This window comes from Oncorhynchus clarkii, chromosome 20, assembly GCF_045791955.1.
Source record: "Oncorhynchus clarkii lewisi isolate Uvic-CL-2024 chromosome 20, UVic_Ocla_1.0, whole genome shotgun sequence".
NCBI classification, from domain to species: Eukaryota; Metazoa; Chordata; class Actinopteri; order Salmoniformes; family Salmonidae; genus Oncorhynchus; species Oncorhynchus clarkii.
Window position 1 is genome coordinate 42,077,064 of NC_092166.1, and position 19,112 is coordinate 42,096,175.

The 19,112-nt window shown below is 41.7% G+C and overlaps 1 protein-coding gene and 1 pseudogene across 1 annotated transcript; one reads left to right on the forward strand and one right to left on the reverse strand.

The window, feature by feature from the left end:
* Positions 1–6,825: 6,825 nt before the first annotated feature.
* LOC139377435 (U6 snRNA-associated Sm-like protein LSm7) lies at positions 6,826–13,324 on the reverse strand. Its single transcript, XM_071120465.1, has 4 exons — positions 13,205–13,324; positions 8,129–8,243; positions 7,819–7,890; positions 6,826–7,553 (listed from the first exon to the last, which is right to left on the reverse strand). Exons 1-4 carry the CDS (start codon positions 13,208–13,210, stop codon positions 7,411–7,413), a joined length of 336 nt encoding a protein of 111 aa, XP_070976566.1. The 5' UTR covers positions 13,211–13,324; the 3' UTR covers positions 6,826–7,410.
* Positions 13,325–13,541: 217 nt separating this feature from the next.
* Positions 13,542–19,112, forward strand: part of LOC139377089 (signal peptide peptidase-like 2B) — a 52,606-nt pseudogene continuing 47,035 nt past the window's right edge.

Here is a 19,112-nt window from a genome sequence, read left to right on the forward strand (position 1 = left end):
GCTGATGTAAGAAGGGCTTTTATAATGAATTGATGAATTTAAGCAAAATTCCCCCAATTCCTGGGCTTAACTTCCCATGGAAAATCTCCGGAAGAATTCTGGGAATTTACCGGAAAGTTTACGACCCTTTGCAACCCTAGTCCTGGCACCACACTGCCACCTCCCTATAGGCTGTCTCATTGTTGTCAGTGATCAGGCCTACCACTGTTGTGTCGTCAGCAAACTTAATGATGGTGTTAGAGTGGTGCTTGGCCATGCAGTCGTGGGTGAACAAGGAGTACAGGAAGAGACGCATCCCTGAGGGGCCCCAGTGTTGAGGATCAGCGTCGCAGATGTGTTTTTTAAATTTATTTAACCTTTATTTAACTAGGCAAGTAAGTTAAGAACAAATTCTTATTTACAATGACGGCCTACACTGGCCAAATCCGGACGATGCTGGGCCAATTGTGCACTGCCCTATGGGACTCCCAATCACGGCAGGTTGTGATTCAGTCTGGATTCGAACCAGGGTGTCTGTAGTGACACCTCTAGCACTGAGATGCAGTGCCTTAGACCGCTGCAGCATTCAGGAACCCACCCACCCTGTTGCCTACTCTGACCACCTGGGGGTGGCCCGTCAGGAAGTCCAGGATCCAGTTTCAGAGGGAGGTGTTTAGTCCCAGGGCCCTTAGCTTCGTGATGAGCTTCGTGGGCACTATGGCGTTGAACGCTTAGCTGTAGTCAATGAACAGAATTCTCACATAGGTGTTCCTTCTTTCAGGTGGGAAAGGGCAGTGTGGAGTGGGATTAAGTTGAGGTTGCATCATCTGTGGATCTGTTGGGGCGGTATGGGAATTGGAGTATGGTTTCTGGCATGATGGTGTTGCTGTGAGCAATGACCAGCCTTTCAAAGCACTTTATGACTACCGACGTGAGTGCTCCAGGGCGGTAATCATTTAGGAAGGTTACCTTCGCTTTCTTGGGCACAGGGACTATGGTGGTCTGCTTGAAACATGTAGGTATTACAGACTCGGTCATGGAGAGGTTGAAAATGTCAGTGAAAACACTTGCCAGATGGTCTACGCATGCTTTGAGTACACGTCCTGGTAATCCATCTGTCCCCGCGGCTTTGTGAGTGTTGACCTGTTTAACGGTCTTGCTCTCAACAGCTACGGAGAGCGTGATCACACAGTCGTCCGGAACAGCTGGTGCTCTCACGCATGCTTCAGTGCTGCTCGCCTCAAAGCGAGCATAAAAGGCATTTAGCTCGTCTGGTAGGCTCATGTCACTGGGCATCTACGGTCCTTTGTAGTCCGTTATAGTTTTCAAGCCCTGCCACATCCGACGAGCGTCAGAGACAGTGTAGTAGAATGCTGATGAGAGTACAGAGATAGTCTACATGTGATATACAAACCAGGAACAGAGATGCACATCGCTGATGCACTAAGCATACCTGATGGAACAGAGAGAGCTGGATGGTGAGCTGGATGTAAACTACATCACTATTTCAGAAGAGAAATTGCAGCAATTCAAAACAACAACGGCAGAAGATGAAGAGTTAAGACTAGTCACAAAAACAGTTAAAGGATGGCCAGATACGAGAGGGAAAGTTACAAAGAAAATACAGCACTACTGAACCTTCAGAGAGGACTTGACATACTCAGATGGACTGCTGTTCAAAAGTACAAAACTTGTCATTCCTCAGATAATGAGAGAAGAAATTATGGAAAAAAATCCATGAAGAACACATGGGAATTGTACAATGCAAGGGATGTTCTGTTCTGGCCAGGCATGGCTAAACAGATTGAAGACGTTGTGACAAAATGTGAAGTCTGCAACACACATTAAAACAACAACCAAAGAGAGCTGCTCATGTCTCATTCAGTCCCAGAGAGCTTGGGCCAAAGTTGGAGTGGACCTCTTCCATTATGACACAGAATATCTACTATTTGTGGATAACTACTCAAAATACCCAGAAATCTCAGAGCAGTGGTACACCAAGTAAACATATCATTACTAAAGTCGATCTTCTCAAGGCACAGGGTGCCCGACGTTTTGTGCTCCGACAATAGAAGACAGTTGGTGAGTCAAGAAATGTCAGAGTTCTCTACGAGCTGGGAGTTCAATCATGTCACGTTCTAGTTAAACGGCCAAGCTGAGAGAGCAGTTCAGACTGTAAAGAACCTGATGAAAAAAGCACAAGACATCAACAGAGATCCTTACATAGCTCTCCTTAAGTACAGAAACCCACCCCTGGATGGAGTAGGTCTCTCACCTGCACAACTACTAATGGGAAGAAGGCTGAAGACAAAGATTCTGACATCAGAGATTGTTAAAGCCAGGACTCTTATCAGCATGTCAGGCTCTGTCTCACAAGCAGACAACAGAGACAAAATCACTACTTTGACCAAGGCACACGTAAGATTTTGGTCATGAAAGAAGGAGAACGAGTCAGGATCAGACAAGACAACAAATGGTAACCAGCAATTGTACTTGGAAAACATGACCAGCCAAGGTCATACATAGTACAAACACCAAACGAGAGAATCCACAGAAGAAACCGGAGACACACTCCGAGAGAAAGACAGATTTAAAAAAAGTATATATTAAGGGAGATGTCATGTATGTACATGTACTTACCTGGAGTGCCTGAAAGTGGCACTGTTACTAATTACACGTGATCGTCTGTACTTGCACTTGACATCCGATAAACATTGTTCTTCTACCTGTATCCCTTCCTCAGTCTGCTAATGTACTTCCGGCACTGACAGAGATGGCCTCTTCGCTTCGCGTTCCTAGGAAACTATGCAGTTTGTTTTTTTACGTGTTATTTCTTACATTGGTACCCCAGGTAATCTTAGGTTTAATTACATACAGTCGGGAGGAACTACTGAATATAAGAGCAACGTCAACTCACCATCATTAAGTCCAGGAATATGACTTTCCCGAAGTGGATCCTGTGTTTTGCCTTCCACCCAGGACAATGGATCGGATCCCAGCCGGCGACCCTAAACAATGACACCGTAAAAGGGTGTCTTCTGGTCAGGCTCCGGAGACGGGCACATTGCCCACCACTCCCTAGCATACTACTCGCCAATGTCCAGTCTCTTGACAACAAGGTTGATGAAATCCGAGCAAGGGTAGCATTCCAGAGAGACATCAGAGACTGTAACGTTCTTTGCTTCACGGAAACATGGCTCACTCGGGAGACGCTAACGGAGTCGGTGCAGTCAGCTGGTTTCTTCACGCATCGCGCCGACAGAAACAAGCATCTTTCTGGTAAGAAGAGGGGCAAGGGGGGTATGCCTTATGATTAACGAGACGTGGTGTGATCATAAATACATACAGGAACTCAAGTCCTTCTGTTCACCTGACTTCAAATTCCTCACAATCAAATGTTGACCGCATTATCTACCAAGGGAATTATCTTCGATTATAATCACAGCCGTATATATTCCCCCCCAAGCAGACACATCGATGGCCCTGAACTAACTTTATTTGACTCTATGTGTCACGACTCCTACCGAAGGTGTCTCCCCTTCCCGTTCGGGTGGCGATCGTCGTCACCGGCCTACTAGCTGCCACTGATTCTTTCCTCCCCCTCCTTGTCTGTTTATTGGTTACACCTGTGGTTTATTTGGTGATTAGTTAGGCTTTATTAGCCAGCCGGCCCGCCTGCTCTTTGTGCGGGATTGTTTGTGTGACTAGTCTGCACGTTAGAGGTTAAACGTGTTTTCCTGTTCATGGATTTTTTGCTGGACTGTTTTAGTCCCCGTGTTTGGGGCATTTGTTTTTGTGTGACTGTTTGAGGTTGAAGACAGGTGTCTTTTACACTGATAACAAGTTCAAACAGGTGCCATTAATACAGGTAACGAGTGGAGGACAGTGGAGCCTCTTAAAGAAGAAGTTACAGGACTGTGAGAGCCAGAAATCTTGCTTGTTTGTAGGTGACCAAATACTTATTTTCCACCATAATTTGCAAATAAATGCATTAAAAATCCTACAATGTGATTTTCTGGATTTTTTTCTCATTTTGTCTGTCATAGTTAAAGTGTATGATGAAAATTACAGGCCTCATCTTTTTAAGTGGGAGAACTTGCACAATTGGTGGCCTTCTAAAACTGTTTTGCCCCACTGTAGCTCAGCATTTAACACCATAGTACCCTCCAAATTCGTCATCAAGCTTACACCGCCCTGTGCAACTGGGTACTGGACTTCCTGACGGGCCCGCCCCCAGGTGGTGAGGGTAGGTAACAACATCTCCACCCCGCTGATCCTCAACACTGGGGCCCCACAAGGGTGCGTTCTGAGCCCTCTCCTGTACTCCCTGTTCACCCACGACTGCGTGGCCATGCCCGCCGTGGCCATGCCCTCGCTTGATTACCAACAACGACGAGACGGCCTATAGTGAGGAGGTGAGAGACCTCGGAGTGTGGTGTCAGGAAAATAACCTCACACTCAACGTCAACAAAACAAAGAAGATGATTGTGGACTTCAGGAAACAGCAGAGGGAGCACCTCCCTATCCACATCGACGGGACAGTAGTGGAGAGGGTAGTAAGTTTTAAGTTCCCCGGCGTACACATCACGGACAAACTGAATTGGTCCACCCACACAGACAGCATCGTGAAGAAGGCGCAGCAACGCCTCTTCAACCTCAGGAGGCTGAAGAAATTCGGCTTGTCACCAAAAGCACTCACAAACTTCTACAGATGCACAATCGAGAGCATCCTGTCGGGCTGTATCACCGCCTGGTACGCAACTGCTCTGCCCACAACTGTAAGGCTCTCCAGAGGGTAGTGAGGTCTGCACAACGCATCACCGGGGGCAAACTACATGCCCTCCAGGACACCTACACCACCCGATGTCACAGGAAGGCCATAAAGATCATCAAGGACAACAACCACCCGAGCCACTGCCTGTTCACCACGCTATCATCCAGAAGGCAAGGTCAGTACAGGTGCATCAAAGCAGGGACCGAGAGACTGAAAAACAGCTTCTATCTCAAGGCCATCAGACTGTTAAAACAGCCACCACTAACATGCTACCAACATAATGACGCAACTCCAGCCACCTTAATAATGGAAATTGATGTAAAAATTTATCACTAGCCACTTTAAACAATGCCACTTAATGTTTACATACCCTACATTACTCATCTCATATGTATATACTGTACTCTATACCATCTACTGCATCTTGCCTATTCCGTTCTGTATCATCACTCATATATATTTATGTACATATTCTTTATCCCTTTACACTTGTGTGTATAAGGTAGTAGTTGTGGAATTGTTAGGTTAGATTACTCGTTGGTTATTACTGCATTGTCGGAACTAGAAGCACAAGCATTTCGCTACACTCGCATTAACATCTGCTAATCATGTGTATGTGACAAATCAAATTTGATTTGATATATTACAAAGGTAAAAAGTAAATCCATACACGATAGGGAAAACTAAGCTAGGGAAAACTAAGCTAATCCACCCAAATAAAAATAGCACATTGATAAAAACCAAACAAACTCCCACTTCTTCCTTCAAATCTCCATATGGCTTGTGACAATACTCCATGCAAATCCTCCGCCAAGAAATATTTCAATCCCAGGAACCGCACCCACAATAACATCTATTTTCCTGGACCTTCTCTCCACCTTGACAGTGCCATTAATCACCATAGCTATAAAGGTGACAATGTCCACCTTCTTAACCTTTGAAATATCTGGGTCCTGCTGGTGAAAGACAACCTCTGCAGTCTGCAGTGAAGGCTTATCCACCACCATGGACTCTTCTGGAACACCATTTGAACCCTCAACCCTTTTAAGAACCGCTGCATATGAAACACTCTGGACAGCCCTGATTTTGGCCACCTCATTCTCCTTCACCCTTGTCAGGCATTCCAAAGTAGTTGCTTCATGGTTCCCACCACAATTGCAACATGTCACATTTTCATCAACTAAAACATGACATCTTTTCCACAACTTGGACATCTTGGCATCAGTGGCGACGCGTCATCCAGGGCAGCTCCACATTTGTAGAACAAATAAATAATAATATTTTTTGGGCTTGCCTGTTTTACATGTTATTTGGCATTAATACATGTCACATATCAGTTTGCAAACAATGTAAAATATATATAATTCAGTTAATAAAGCTGCATACACACATGTATGCATCTTTTTTGTTTTCTTGAGTAAGACAAAATGCAGATGTTTCAGCCTAGCTCAGTGCTTTCTGTGGTGGCAGGGCGAGCCAGCAAAATCTGGAGCGTTACGCCGTGATTGGCTCAGTGGTGTGTCACTCATGGTGCTGGTGCTTGGCTTGCACGTACAAATTCAGCACACACACAACATTCTATAATATAATTGTGTTATTTGACGTGTCAAATTAAAAGCTTATTTAACACGTCAAATAGTGTTATATGACGTATGTTTTTTGACACGCAAAGACCTAAACGGTGTTCAATGTGCCTCAACCTAATTCATTTTGCCTACTGTTCTAACTTGGTGGTGCACATATAGCCTATAACCTGTTTTAGAGAAATGTAATTATTGAATATTGTAAGAGCTTCTCATTGTCTGTTTATATTGGGACAGCTTTATGTAGGCCCTAACAGTTTGTGGGCACCGTTTGTCACCGCTATAGTGCAATTAATGTTTAGTCTTGTGGCTTTGCTGGCATGCATCCCACTTGATTTTTTTTGCCCCACCAAGATTTAAATGCTAAAATCGCCACTGCGATTGTGTATGGGTCTGTTTGTGTATGGGTCTGTTTCATTAACCACAATTATTTACTCCAGTTGTGCCCTATGTTCCATTGAGGCTCAAAGACAATGCAAAACACACGAATAAAGAAAATAGTCAATGTATTACATTTGGAACGTAAAAACATAATATGCCATATCGTTCAATCCTGGCCTGACTGGGAAAACAGTAGTAAAAAGTAATAAAACCGTTTTCAGTGTTTACCATCACAGCAACAACAAAAAATCTGCAGTCAGAGACACTTACCCACCAAAAACGAACATTTAAATCACTATTCTTCAGTTATAAACAAAATACATGCTATCACACCATACCCTGCTAGATCAATATTCAGGTTGGCAAAACCAATTAAATTACAACAAAATGATTTTCCTGATTATAGGGACTCAAAGACATGTGGGGCTGTAAACATGAAGTACACCTTGGGGAGATGGGACAGGGGAGTATAGGAGTTAATCTCAATTATATTTAATTGAATCCTCACATCCTCCCTCCTTGTCTCCTTCTCAAAGCACGGAGTAAATCTTACATTCCCCACCCTCGGATCTTCTCCAATGCATTTTGCGAAGGAGGCAAGTAGAGGATGCGAGGAATCAAGGAAATACAATTGACATACTCCCCAGGAATTGGACTACTGTGAGGTCATCCGAGAGGAATGAGACTGGCCGACTATCCGTCCTGCTGCTGGATGAAGGGGTTGGGGATGGCTTCCATGCCGTCCTGAGGACAGATGAGCACCACGGACGTCCCTCTACAAACCACCAGGCCCAGCTGCCGCGTGTCCTCAGTCAACTTGAACTGGTCGTCAGGATCTGGAAACAACAGAAGGAAGTGACATAACAGGCCAGAGGTCATTGATAGTATGTGCAACTTCACCATGAATGACCCAACACGACCTTCTTTATAAAATTGGCAAAGGATGACCTTTTGGTTTCATTGTCATTTTTTTTTACTGAGGGGCTACATCACATACGTGTTCCATTTAAGTCTGTGGGCAACAGTCTCCTCAAAAACCCTTTTTACTTCTGTAGAAGTGATATGAGGTCATACAAGCAAGATTTAGTTTCTACTACATACCCCGCAAGTACTCGATGGTGCTGTCCAATACCAGGTTCAACAGGGGGTCAAACCCCTTCAGGACTCCACTGGCTGAGACAAATACATTTGGATTATTATCTTGAATGGAATCAAGGAGAAGAACACTAGAGAAGAGGATGAGGACTGTGGCCAGTCATGGAACAGCATTTCCACACAGGCAAAAGTTTGTCAGTGTTCTGTTGTGAAAGCTGCATGTTTTCACATAGTAATGAAGAGGACTAAGTAAATGTTATCTTCACTTTCTTTTCAATAGCTAGATCAAAAGGTAAAAACTGTGATTTAGGCCTACCCTCTCGTCCTCCCTGAAACTTCACACGGATTTGTTTATCAATGTACTTTGACAGGTCAAAGATACTCTCTTTCTTCTTCTTCTCTCCTTCCTTGTTTCTGTCCTGGTTTCTGTCCTGAAAGGAAAACATTTAGTATATTTATTTAGCACGCTGCGATGAACCAATCATGAGTTTGAACCTCACGCTAACAAAGATTTCAACCCATTCCATCTCTCGCTAGTAGTGGTCAGAAGACTGTAACTAGATTGAAAGACACCTATTTTCAATTTGTAAGAACTATAGAACAGATAGTTGACGATATATTAGGTGGTTTAGGATAAGTTTATGCAGGGCCGGTTCCAGGCATAAGCAAAATAAACGGTCGCTTAGGGCCCCTGGCTGCTAGAAAAGAAAAAAATTGCAATAAATGGTGATTGTGCCCACTCTGGTCTTGGCACCATTGTAGTCTGCCATTGTAAATAAGAAATTGTTCTTAACTGACATGCCTAGTTAGATAAAGGTTCATCAAATGTTTCAAAAATCTAATAATAATTAGGCAGCCAAGCATCGATCATCATGTCACCAGAAGAAGATCATATATTAATTGGAAAGGAGTAATTTATTCATTTTAGAGGCATTTGACCCAGTTATGTTAGAGACATGAAGACTTACATACATTGTCAACCTGACAATTTCTAATGATTATTTATCAATTCAATAATGTTTGAATAACAAGTATATTAGGTAAATCTGCAATAATAATTTTAAGTAAAAATAACCATTAGGTGTAACTACTGATCAAAATGAATTAAGTAGGTCCAAATACCTTGAGTTAATATATCAATATTTGCTCATAAAAGCGTTTCCACCGCATTTTCTTGCATAATGTATTTTACTGACACAAAAAGATCCCACCTTGTCTGGAGTGTTTTGTTGACACTTGGAAAGTTTACAGACAAATTAGCTATTTCCTTTAGGCCTGTCATGACATTTTTTTAAATCCAACATGTACTTTACTCGCATAAAAAGGTTAGATGGAAACCTGGTTATTTTCTCTACGCCCCATGGCAAAAAGTGTACTATCGCAGGAAATGAATGTCAAGAAGGGGGCTGTCATGCCAAATAGTGTCCCCCTCTATGTCACAATGGGATTCGATGAGCTCTAGATTGTGTTGCTAAGTAAAAAAAAATAAAAAATAAGATTGTGTTGCAAGGTCTGTTGCTAGAATTTGCAACGTTCTGACCGGATTACGTAATGAACCAAAGCGTCCGTTGCTATGCTGGTTGCTTGGCTCCAATTTACTTCGTAGGTTGCGGGCAGTTCTAATTCTATTTCACCACATAAACGCTCGCACAGTCTGCTCAAAATTATTAACCCAGAATTGCCACGAAGTGGCAAGCAAATCCAAAAAGGCTAGAGTTTATGGAAGAAATTATCCACTGACATTTTTTTGCATCTACCCTTGGTACATGCAGTCTCCTGAGTTAGCCACTAATAGGAACTGCGCCTCCGTTTTTCACGTTTATTGATAAATGCACAGTTTCTGGTTGTCCAGAGGTGTAGTCATTACGTCTTGCAACGGAAACCGTTGAAGAACCAAACGGAACGAGGGAACTGCCTGAATTTGTCTAATAAACTCGTTTTCGTTGCAAAACATTTTATGTTTGGCGTAAACGGTTTCTGTTGCAAAGCGTTTTTCAACAGAATATGAGTAATGAATACACCCCAGGTTTTTTAAAAATTAATTTGGATGCTTGTACACTGAACAAAAATATAAACCCTACATTCAATAATGTCTAAGATTTTACTAAGTTGCAGTTCATATAATGAAATCAATTCATTAGGCCCTAATCTATGGATTTCACATGACTGGGAATACAGATACGCATCTGTTGGGTCAGAGATACCTTACAAAAAAAGGTAGGGGCATAAGAGCCGAAAACCAGTCAGTATCTGGTATGACCAACATTTGCCTCATGCAGCGCGACATATCTCCTTCGCATAGAGTTGATCAGGCGGTTGATTGTGGCATGTGGAATGTTGTCTCACTTCTCTTCAATGGCTGTGCGAAGTTGCTGGATATTGGCGGGAACTGGCCCACACTGTCTTACACGTTGATTCAGAGCATCTCAAAACATGCTCAATGGGTGACATGTCTTATGAGTATGCAGGCCATGGAAGAACTGGGACATTTTCAGCTTCCAGGAATTGTGTACAAATCCATGCAACATGGGGCCGTGCATGATGGCGGCTACCAAGATCTCGTCACAGTATTTCAGTATCTCTGTGCATTCAAATTGCCATCAATAAAATGCAATTGTGTTCATTGTCCATAGCTTATGCCTGCCCATACCATAACCCCACCATGGGGCACTTTGTTCAGCAAACCGCTCGCCTACACAATGCCATACATGCCGTCTGCCCGGCACAGTTGAAACCGGGATTCATCCATGAAGAGCACACTTCTCTAGCGTGCCAATGTCCATCGAAGATGAGCATTTGCCCACTGAAGCTTAATTGCAGTCAGGTCAAGACCCGGATGAGGATGACAGGGCATGCAGATGAGCTTCCCTGAGATGGTTTGTGCAGAAATTCTTTGGTTGTGCAAAACCACAGTTTCATTAGCGTTCCTAGTGGCTGGCCTCGTACGATCCCACAGGTGAAGAAGTCGGATGTGGAGGTCCTGGGCTGGTGTAGTTACAGATGGTCTGTGGTTGTGAGGCCGGTTGGAGGTACTGCCAAATTCTCTAAAATGACGTTGGTGGTCGGCTTATCAAATCAAATTGTATTTGTCACATGCGCCAAACCTTACCGTGAAATGCTTACTGACAAGACCTTAACCAACAATGCATTTTCAAGAAGAAAAAAGAAATTGCAATAAAATAACAATAACGAGGCTATATACAGAGGATACCGTACAGGTTAATCGAGGTAATTTAGGTAACATGTACATGTAGGTAGGGGTAAAGTGACTATGCATAGATAATAAACAGTGAGTAGCTAGTACCGGGAGATAAAGTAACATTCAATTCTCTGGCAACAGCTGTTACCAATTGCTCACTCCCTCAAAACATGAGACATCTGTGTCATTGTGGCCTTTTATTGTCCCCAGCACAAGGTGCAGCTGTGTAATGATCATGCTGTTTAATCAACTTCTTGATAATCCATCCACCTAACAGGTGTGGCATATCTTGGCAAAGGAGAAATGCTCCTTAACAGGCAGTGCTTGACTTGGGCGGGAGCTGTTTGAAGGCTGTACCGACACTTCAAATTTTGGGGGAATTGCATACCGGCTCCTCTATAAAAAACAAAAATAGCCTATCACTGGCTCCAGATGCACACACCAAGGCAAAAAAGGTTGATCAAAGTGGAATCTTCATTGAATAGCAATGGAAAGTGGGTATTCATTTCTTGATTCCGCTTAGTTCAAGTTTATTTGCCTCTAATCTGTGAATATGTGTGTGCCAGTAGGCTTTTCGGGATTGCGCAGATTGAAAATGTGCCAGCTTGAATGGCATGATGCACTGTTCCAAATTGTCAAATGAGGGTTTGTAGGGTCACGAAAAGTCATGGAAATTAGTTTCATAATTGTTAATGTAATTCATGAAAGCACACTTTAAAAATGATGAATCAATTAAACAACTACATATCAGCCAATATCGGAATGACCCTTCAGTGCAGGTCTATGGTGCTGCGTGTGTGCCAGTGCGAGTGGGCCGTTGCCCGAGGAGAGAGAGCGACATTTCAGAAGCAGGTATAAAATAACGACAGACTAACTAGATCACCAATTCAAAACATACCTAGCGAGACAACTGCTACTAGTTAACTATAGCTAAGCATTAATTTCATTGTTGCCTTTCCACCAGCACTGTAGAGCTTAAATACATCTGCACATTTGGAAAGCTGGGATTCTCCTCTATTAAACATTAGCCATGTAATTGCGACAACGTTAGAATATTTTTAAGAGTAGCCTAATTGACAAAACTTGCTGTGCATAGATCTCCCCAGAAACATTAATATTTCAGCCTTATATATAAACATGTCTAGTTAGATACCTTGCTTTGAAGTAGCCTACCGTATCCATTTGATCCCTGTTTAATTGAATGAGGGAATAATTTTATAAAAGACAAAAGTATTTGGTTGTAATGTTAAAAGCCTGCATACCCAGGACCTCTCCAGATGGACGGTTGACCACATGTTAACAGCATGTGACTAACAGTGCAGCTCTACGTGGGGGACTAAGTGCCTTGATTAAGGGCACAACCACTGTAGAAGGTGGTATGTCTACATCACACAGAGCAGCTTTCCAGTGCCAATAATACTTACTTTTTCATGTAGGCTATAATAATAATGAACATTTGGTTAGAAGTCATGGAAAATTTGTATAACCTGTTAACAGTAAATAATCAGGTCTGTCCAGCATAATGTCATTTGTGAATTTCAGTGAACATAGTCTAATGGACCAATTTGGAAAAAGATAGCTCCTGCACTTCTTCCATCCCAAGTCAAGCACTGCTAACAGGGATGTAAAACAATTGTGCACAAAATTTTAGAAATAAGATTTTGGAGCGTATATAACATTTCTGGGATATTTTATTTCAGGTCATGAAACATGGGACCAACACTTTACATGTTGCGTTAAAATGTTTGTTCAGTATAAAAGCCTACCAAATATTCCACAACCTCCTGCAGCCTGTATGAACTGCCCTGTTAGATTTTTGTAGTAGACGGCCCATCATTCTCAGACAACTTGAGTTCATTTGATGATTATGTTTTTTTTTTTTTATGTCTATACGGAATGTTCTTATGTGGTCTAACGTTGCACGTTTTGCTGAATATATTCTCGTCATCTGCAACGTCCCAACGGGGTTTCAAGAGATATTTTTTTTGCTTAGTCGGTTTCATTGACAACACGATGCAATCTAATTAGCACGCTCCCAAATATGTCTACTCTGCCCTCACTTGCTAGTTACCAGAATACTGTTGCTGGATTGAAAGAGACACGTATTTTCAATCGCTAAGTAAATAATATACAATAGTCAATAAATAGTTTACGACGATTTAAAAAAGTTTATAGAAGATATGGTTGACTCACCGCCATTTTTAAACTGTTCCAGCTACGCCTTTCGAACACCAACCTTTGACCCGGAAGGAGCAAAATAATCAATTTTTAGCTCCTCTGTTTTAAGTTGTTTCTATATACATTAAATCAAATTTAGCCTATTTTAGACCAATTTTAACTCCTCAATGTATTTTAAATCACAAGTTTAGCTAACATGCTGACAGAAAACACCTGGATTTTATCAAAATAATTTAATTGGCATCGATGTAAACCAATCAAAATGTATGTACCTCGGCGCTGGATCAAAATCAACCAATGATAAACGCATTTGATAATATGGGCGGGAGCTGTGCGGGTAATTGGGAGATAACAATAAGCTAAGCAGCATGAAGGCTTCGCTAAACCTGGTTTGGGCAGTTATTTTCATAAAACAGGTGAGATTGGTCTCATGTCTATTCACCTAATATAATGTGACCTTAATCTGTAAAACAATCTAAACAGTCAGTACTCGTACTTTTGTCGAGGTAATTAGTGTGTGTAACAGTATAACTTTAGACCGTCCCCTCGCCCATACCCGGGCGCGAACCAAGGACCCTCTGCACACATCAACAACAGTCACCCACGAAGCATCGTTACATACAAAAGCCGCGACCCTTGCAGAGCAACGGGAACTACTACTTCAAGGTCTCAGAGCAAGTGATGTCACCGATTGAGTACAAATCAAATTTTATTTGTCACATGCGCGGAATACAGCAGGTGTAGGTAGACCTTACCGTGAAATGCGTCCTTTTTTTAACCGACAATGCAGTTAAAGAAATAGAGTTAAGAAGATATTTACTAAATAAACAAAATCAAATCAAAAAGTAACACAAGAAAATTACATAACAATAACGAGACTATATATAGGGGGTACCTGTACCGAGTCAATGTGCTGGGATACAGGTTAGTCGAGGTACAGTAGGGCGCTGAGAATATTCGTAGCTACACAGGGCTCGTTTTATTGTGTATTTATTTAACCTTTATTTAACTGGCAAGTCAGTTAAGAACAAATTGTTTTTTACAACGAACAGCCCCCTAACGATGCTGGGCCAATTCTGTGCTGCCACATGGGAATCCTGATCATGGCCGGTTGTGATACAGCTCAGGATTGAACCCAGGTCTGTAATGACTCCTCTAGCACTGTGATGTAGTGCATTACATGCTGACCACACCGCTTGCATCGTGTGTGCATCAACGAGCGTCTGTGTATCCAGACGCTAAAATAGAACTTGGTTCTATGTGTGACACTTGACATGTTCAAGTCCTGCCTCTCCCATCTCCTCATTGGTTTTTAGGAGCATTTACCCACTTGGGTGATTGAACGATGAACTGAGGTCCACACTCCAGTCCAGTTGGTAGTGGTAATGCACCTTAAAGTTGGTTGCCAACCACCATATAAAGCCCAAAGAAGAAGTAGCCAGAAGTTGGAGAGATTACTAGAAACTAACTCAGTTTACCCCTTTATCTGTGGATTAATTGTCAGAGTAGAGGGCCTTGTGCATTTCAGGTAAAATAACAACCAAATGTTGATATCCCAGGACAACAGAAAGCTAGAGAGCTAAATTGCGATTAATGTTGAATTCTTTTCGACCTGTCCCCAAATTAATATAGTTGGTTCAGAGTTTATTTTGATATTTCAACCTGTGTCGTGATCACGTCTAGTGTGGGTGGACGAAATCAACATGCGCGCGAAGACGCATGCGGGCGGTCTGTTCCAGCATGTTAGACCGCTGCGCGACTCAGGATCTGCTAGACGTCCTCTGTAAATCCTTCTGTAACATGACTTTGATAGTTGAAGTATCGCGGTGGTTTAAGATTAATTAATTATACACCTCTCATATCGTGTCTGCTGGTATTGTCACTTTGAGAAATATCTAGCTAAGCATGTGCATAAGAGTAAAGCTAGCTAGCTAACGTTAACTGGTGTTGGAAAGATGCAGTACTGCACCCACAGTTAACGTTAGTGTGGCCAGTCTTAAAGACAATTTAGGCTTGCTCTGGAAATGTGAACCAGAGGCTCCATAGGTCCTATATAAACACAAATTCACTTCCTTGACAACTTCATTCACAACCAGGCTGGGATTAAAAATATAGGACAAAACACACATCATGACAAGAGAGACACCACAACACTACATAAAGGGAGACCTATGACAGCATAGCATGGTAGCAACACCACATAACAACAACATGGCAGCAGCACAACATGGTAGCAGCACAAAACATGGTAGAAACATTATTGTCAGTCCTTGCATCATAGCTCTGTCTATGAATTTGAGGGTGGTTACATTTCTCCAGCCCTATCATCAGCTTTTTACCGAAACAGGGGCGGGGACACGCCTTTGTTATTGTTTCTACTGCTGATTGTCACTTTAAAGTCAGAGGACCTTGTTATTTTCAGAGGTAGACTGGCTCTGACAGCCAAATACTTCATCTAAACGTGTATCGATTCCCAATTTAGAGACCGTTCTAGAAACATAAAGCCCTTTACTTTAATATTACATCAAAAATAATTTGTCAAATGCAAAATATACACTTACTGTACAGTGTAATAACCGGCTTCATCACAGTTGCAGCCGACAGTATATTTTTGGTGACAACACGCTTCTGGCGGCCTTCTTCCGTTACACAGGTGTTTGGAGCATGCTAGAGAGCTAATTAGCACAGGTTGTCCCTCTGTCTTCCGTAAACGTGCTGTAACATGGAGATATGGCTGTGTGGGAACACTAACCCTGTAAAAGTGTGTATCAATTTAATCTGTAGTTTTTTTTGAATGATTTCTTGCTTATATGAAGGATACTAGAGGTCGACCGATAATGTTTTTTCAAAGCCGATACCGATTATTGGAGGACCAAAAAAGCCGATACCGATTAATCGTCCAATTTTTTAAAATGGTTATTTATTTGTAATAATGACAATTACAACAATACTGAATGAACCCTTATTTTAACTTAATATAATACATCAATAAAATCAATTTAGCCTCAAGTAAATAATGAAACGTGGTTTAAATAATGCAAAAACAAAGTGTTGGAGAAGAAAGTAAAAGTGCAATATGTGCTATGTAAGAAAGCTAACGTTTAAGTTCCTTGCTCAGAACATGAGAACATATGAAAGCTGGTGGTTCCTTTTAACATGAGTCTTCAATATTCCCAGGTAAGAAGTTTTAGGTTGTAGTTATTATAGGAATTATAGGACTATTTCCCTCTATACAATTTGTATTTCATTAACCTTTGACTATTGGATGTTCTTATAGGCACTTTAGTATTGCCAGTGTAACGGTATAGCTTCCGTCCCTCTCCTCGTTCCTCCCTGGGCTCGAACCAGGAACACAACGACAACAGCCACCCTCGAAGCAACGTTACCCATGCAGAGCAAGTGAAACAACCACTCCAAGGCCCAGAGCGAGTGACGTTTGAAACGCTATTAGCGCGTGCTAACTAGCTAGCAATTTTACTTCGGTTACACCTGCCTCATCTCGGGAGTTGATAGGCTTGAAGTCATAAACAGCTCAATGCTTGACCCACAACGAAGAGCTGCTGGCAAACCGCCCGAAAGTGCTGTTTGAATGAATGTTAACGCGCCTGCTTCTGCCTACCACCGCTCACTCAGATACTTAGATACTTGTATGCTCAGTTAGATTATATGCAATGCAGGACACGCTAGATAATATCTAGTAATATCATCAACCATGTGTAGTTAACTAGTGATAATGATTGATTGTTTTTTATAAGATAAGTTTAACCTGTTATGGCTGCATCCCTTTGTTCTCAATTTCCGCCTGAAGACATACCCTAATCTAACTGCCTGTAGCTCAGCCCCAGAGGCAAGGATATGCATATTCTTGGTATCATTTTAATGGAAACATTCTGAAGTTTGTGGAAATGTTAATTGAATCTAGGAGAATATAACACAGTAGATCTGGTGGAAGAAAAGAGAAAGAAAGAGTATACGTTTTCTGTTTTTTATTGTTGTAGTTTCATCTTTCACATGTACTAGAATAGGCACACAGTCAGATAGGATGCTGGAGATAATTTTGATGGATAACACAAGAGGGCAACTGTAGATGTGCAAAGTTTCAGACTGATAACTTCAGGAATGGATGAGCTACATGACATTTAGCATGAAGTCACCCAGGTGTCCCACACAAGTTGCCCAAATGTACCCAAGTGGCCGAAATGGTGAAATGACCTATAACTATATACAGCAGTGCAAATAACTATATACAACATATCAAAAAGCAATTCTAACACACACACACACAAAAAAATGTTTAAAAAAATATTAGAAAATAAATATTTAAAAAAAAACAGTACACCCCTTGGAAGCCCTCGTCACAATATTTTGCAACCTGTGCCATTTTCCATAGCAGTCTCTTTCTGATGTAAAGCAGAGGCAAACTGAACAAGTGGTGCATTTCATGCGACACAGAACACAACAACGCCTCCATGCTGTGCCCTTTTGGCCCTGAGGCACAGTCATGCCTGCAGTAATGAACTGTGGCATATGAACACCACTGGGAGCAGAGGTAGAGCGGGAAGCTTGGCACCGGGGGCTCCCAGTCGGAGTCGCTATCACTGTGAAAGAAAACATTAAAAAAATATTTGTATTGTATGAGCCTTTTATCATCACATAAAATAAACAGATATGTATTGTATAGAGCAGAGGGAACAGTCACTAAGGTGAAGTGCTGTTCCATTCAACTCCGGCCATTGTTGTGGGCCTGCACTCGCCCCCAGCACCCAATGGCTATTTCATATGGAAATGAAGAGGAGTAGCAGGCGCAGTGGCCATGTGTGTGTTTGCTGTTCTACTCCATTCCATTTAAATAAAAAGATGGAAAATATAATCTGACATGGAAAAAAATAAATATACATATATATACACACACACACAAACACAAACACACACACACACACACACACACACATTTCATTGCAAAAAAAAATGTATTTTTATTTTTTATATATAATATATATATTTTTATATTTCATAAAACGGCATTAGCACTTACCTGTCCAGAAGTACGCCCTGTCCTTGCTGAAACAGCTCCTCAGTTCGTTTGAATCATAACACTCTAAGATTCCTCAAACAAAACATCTGTCTCACTTCCACTTTTTCACTTTCACTTTAGACTTTGACTTCACTTTTCCTGATTTATTCGCCATGATATCTTCAATGAAATCGTTGAAAATACAACTTTCCGAAATACAGCTGCGCGTAAAAAGCCTTACAGCAACTCCTCTGATCGTCATTCCTTGCGCGTGCGATTACAAACAAGGAATTGTGGTCCAACCCAAAACCATTACATACTGGCGTTTACCTCAGCTCATTGGCTATCTACCCAGCTAGATTTCAAGAAGATCAGTGGTCATTGGGCAGAAATATAGTCAATCAATGAAGCTTCGCTAAAATTATTGGTGCGTAAGGTAGTCATTGCTCGTTGTCTTCAAATCAGTTCACTTTGGTCAATACTCCCCGCAAAAAAAAAACAATGACGTTTGGCTGTGTTGCAAAAATCCAGAGGAATGCACTGAAACCAACCATGACTAGATAAACGATTGTTTACGGTGTGTAATCACGTCAAATGCTCCGTAAAAAATTGATAGAGATGGAATTCATGGCACAAACAGTTTACAAAATGTTTCGATTTAGGCTATAAAAATGGATTTTATCAAAGAAAACGGCACTTCATTTGATCACTGGGACCCTCAGGAAGAGAAATAAGAGCAAAATATCAGAATGTAAGTCATCATTTTACCTTCAGATGTGAATGTGTAAAAACTGTCATGGCGGAAAATGTTTCTGTTGTTGATTGCTCTTCTCAAACAAAAGCATGGTATTTGTTCTCTGTAATAGCTATTTTAAATTGGAAAACGTAGTTTGATTACCAAGATTCTAA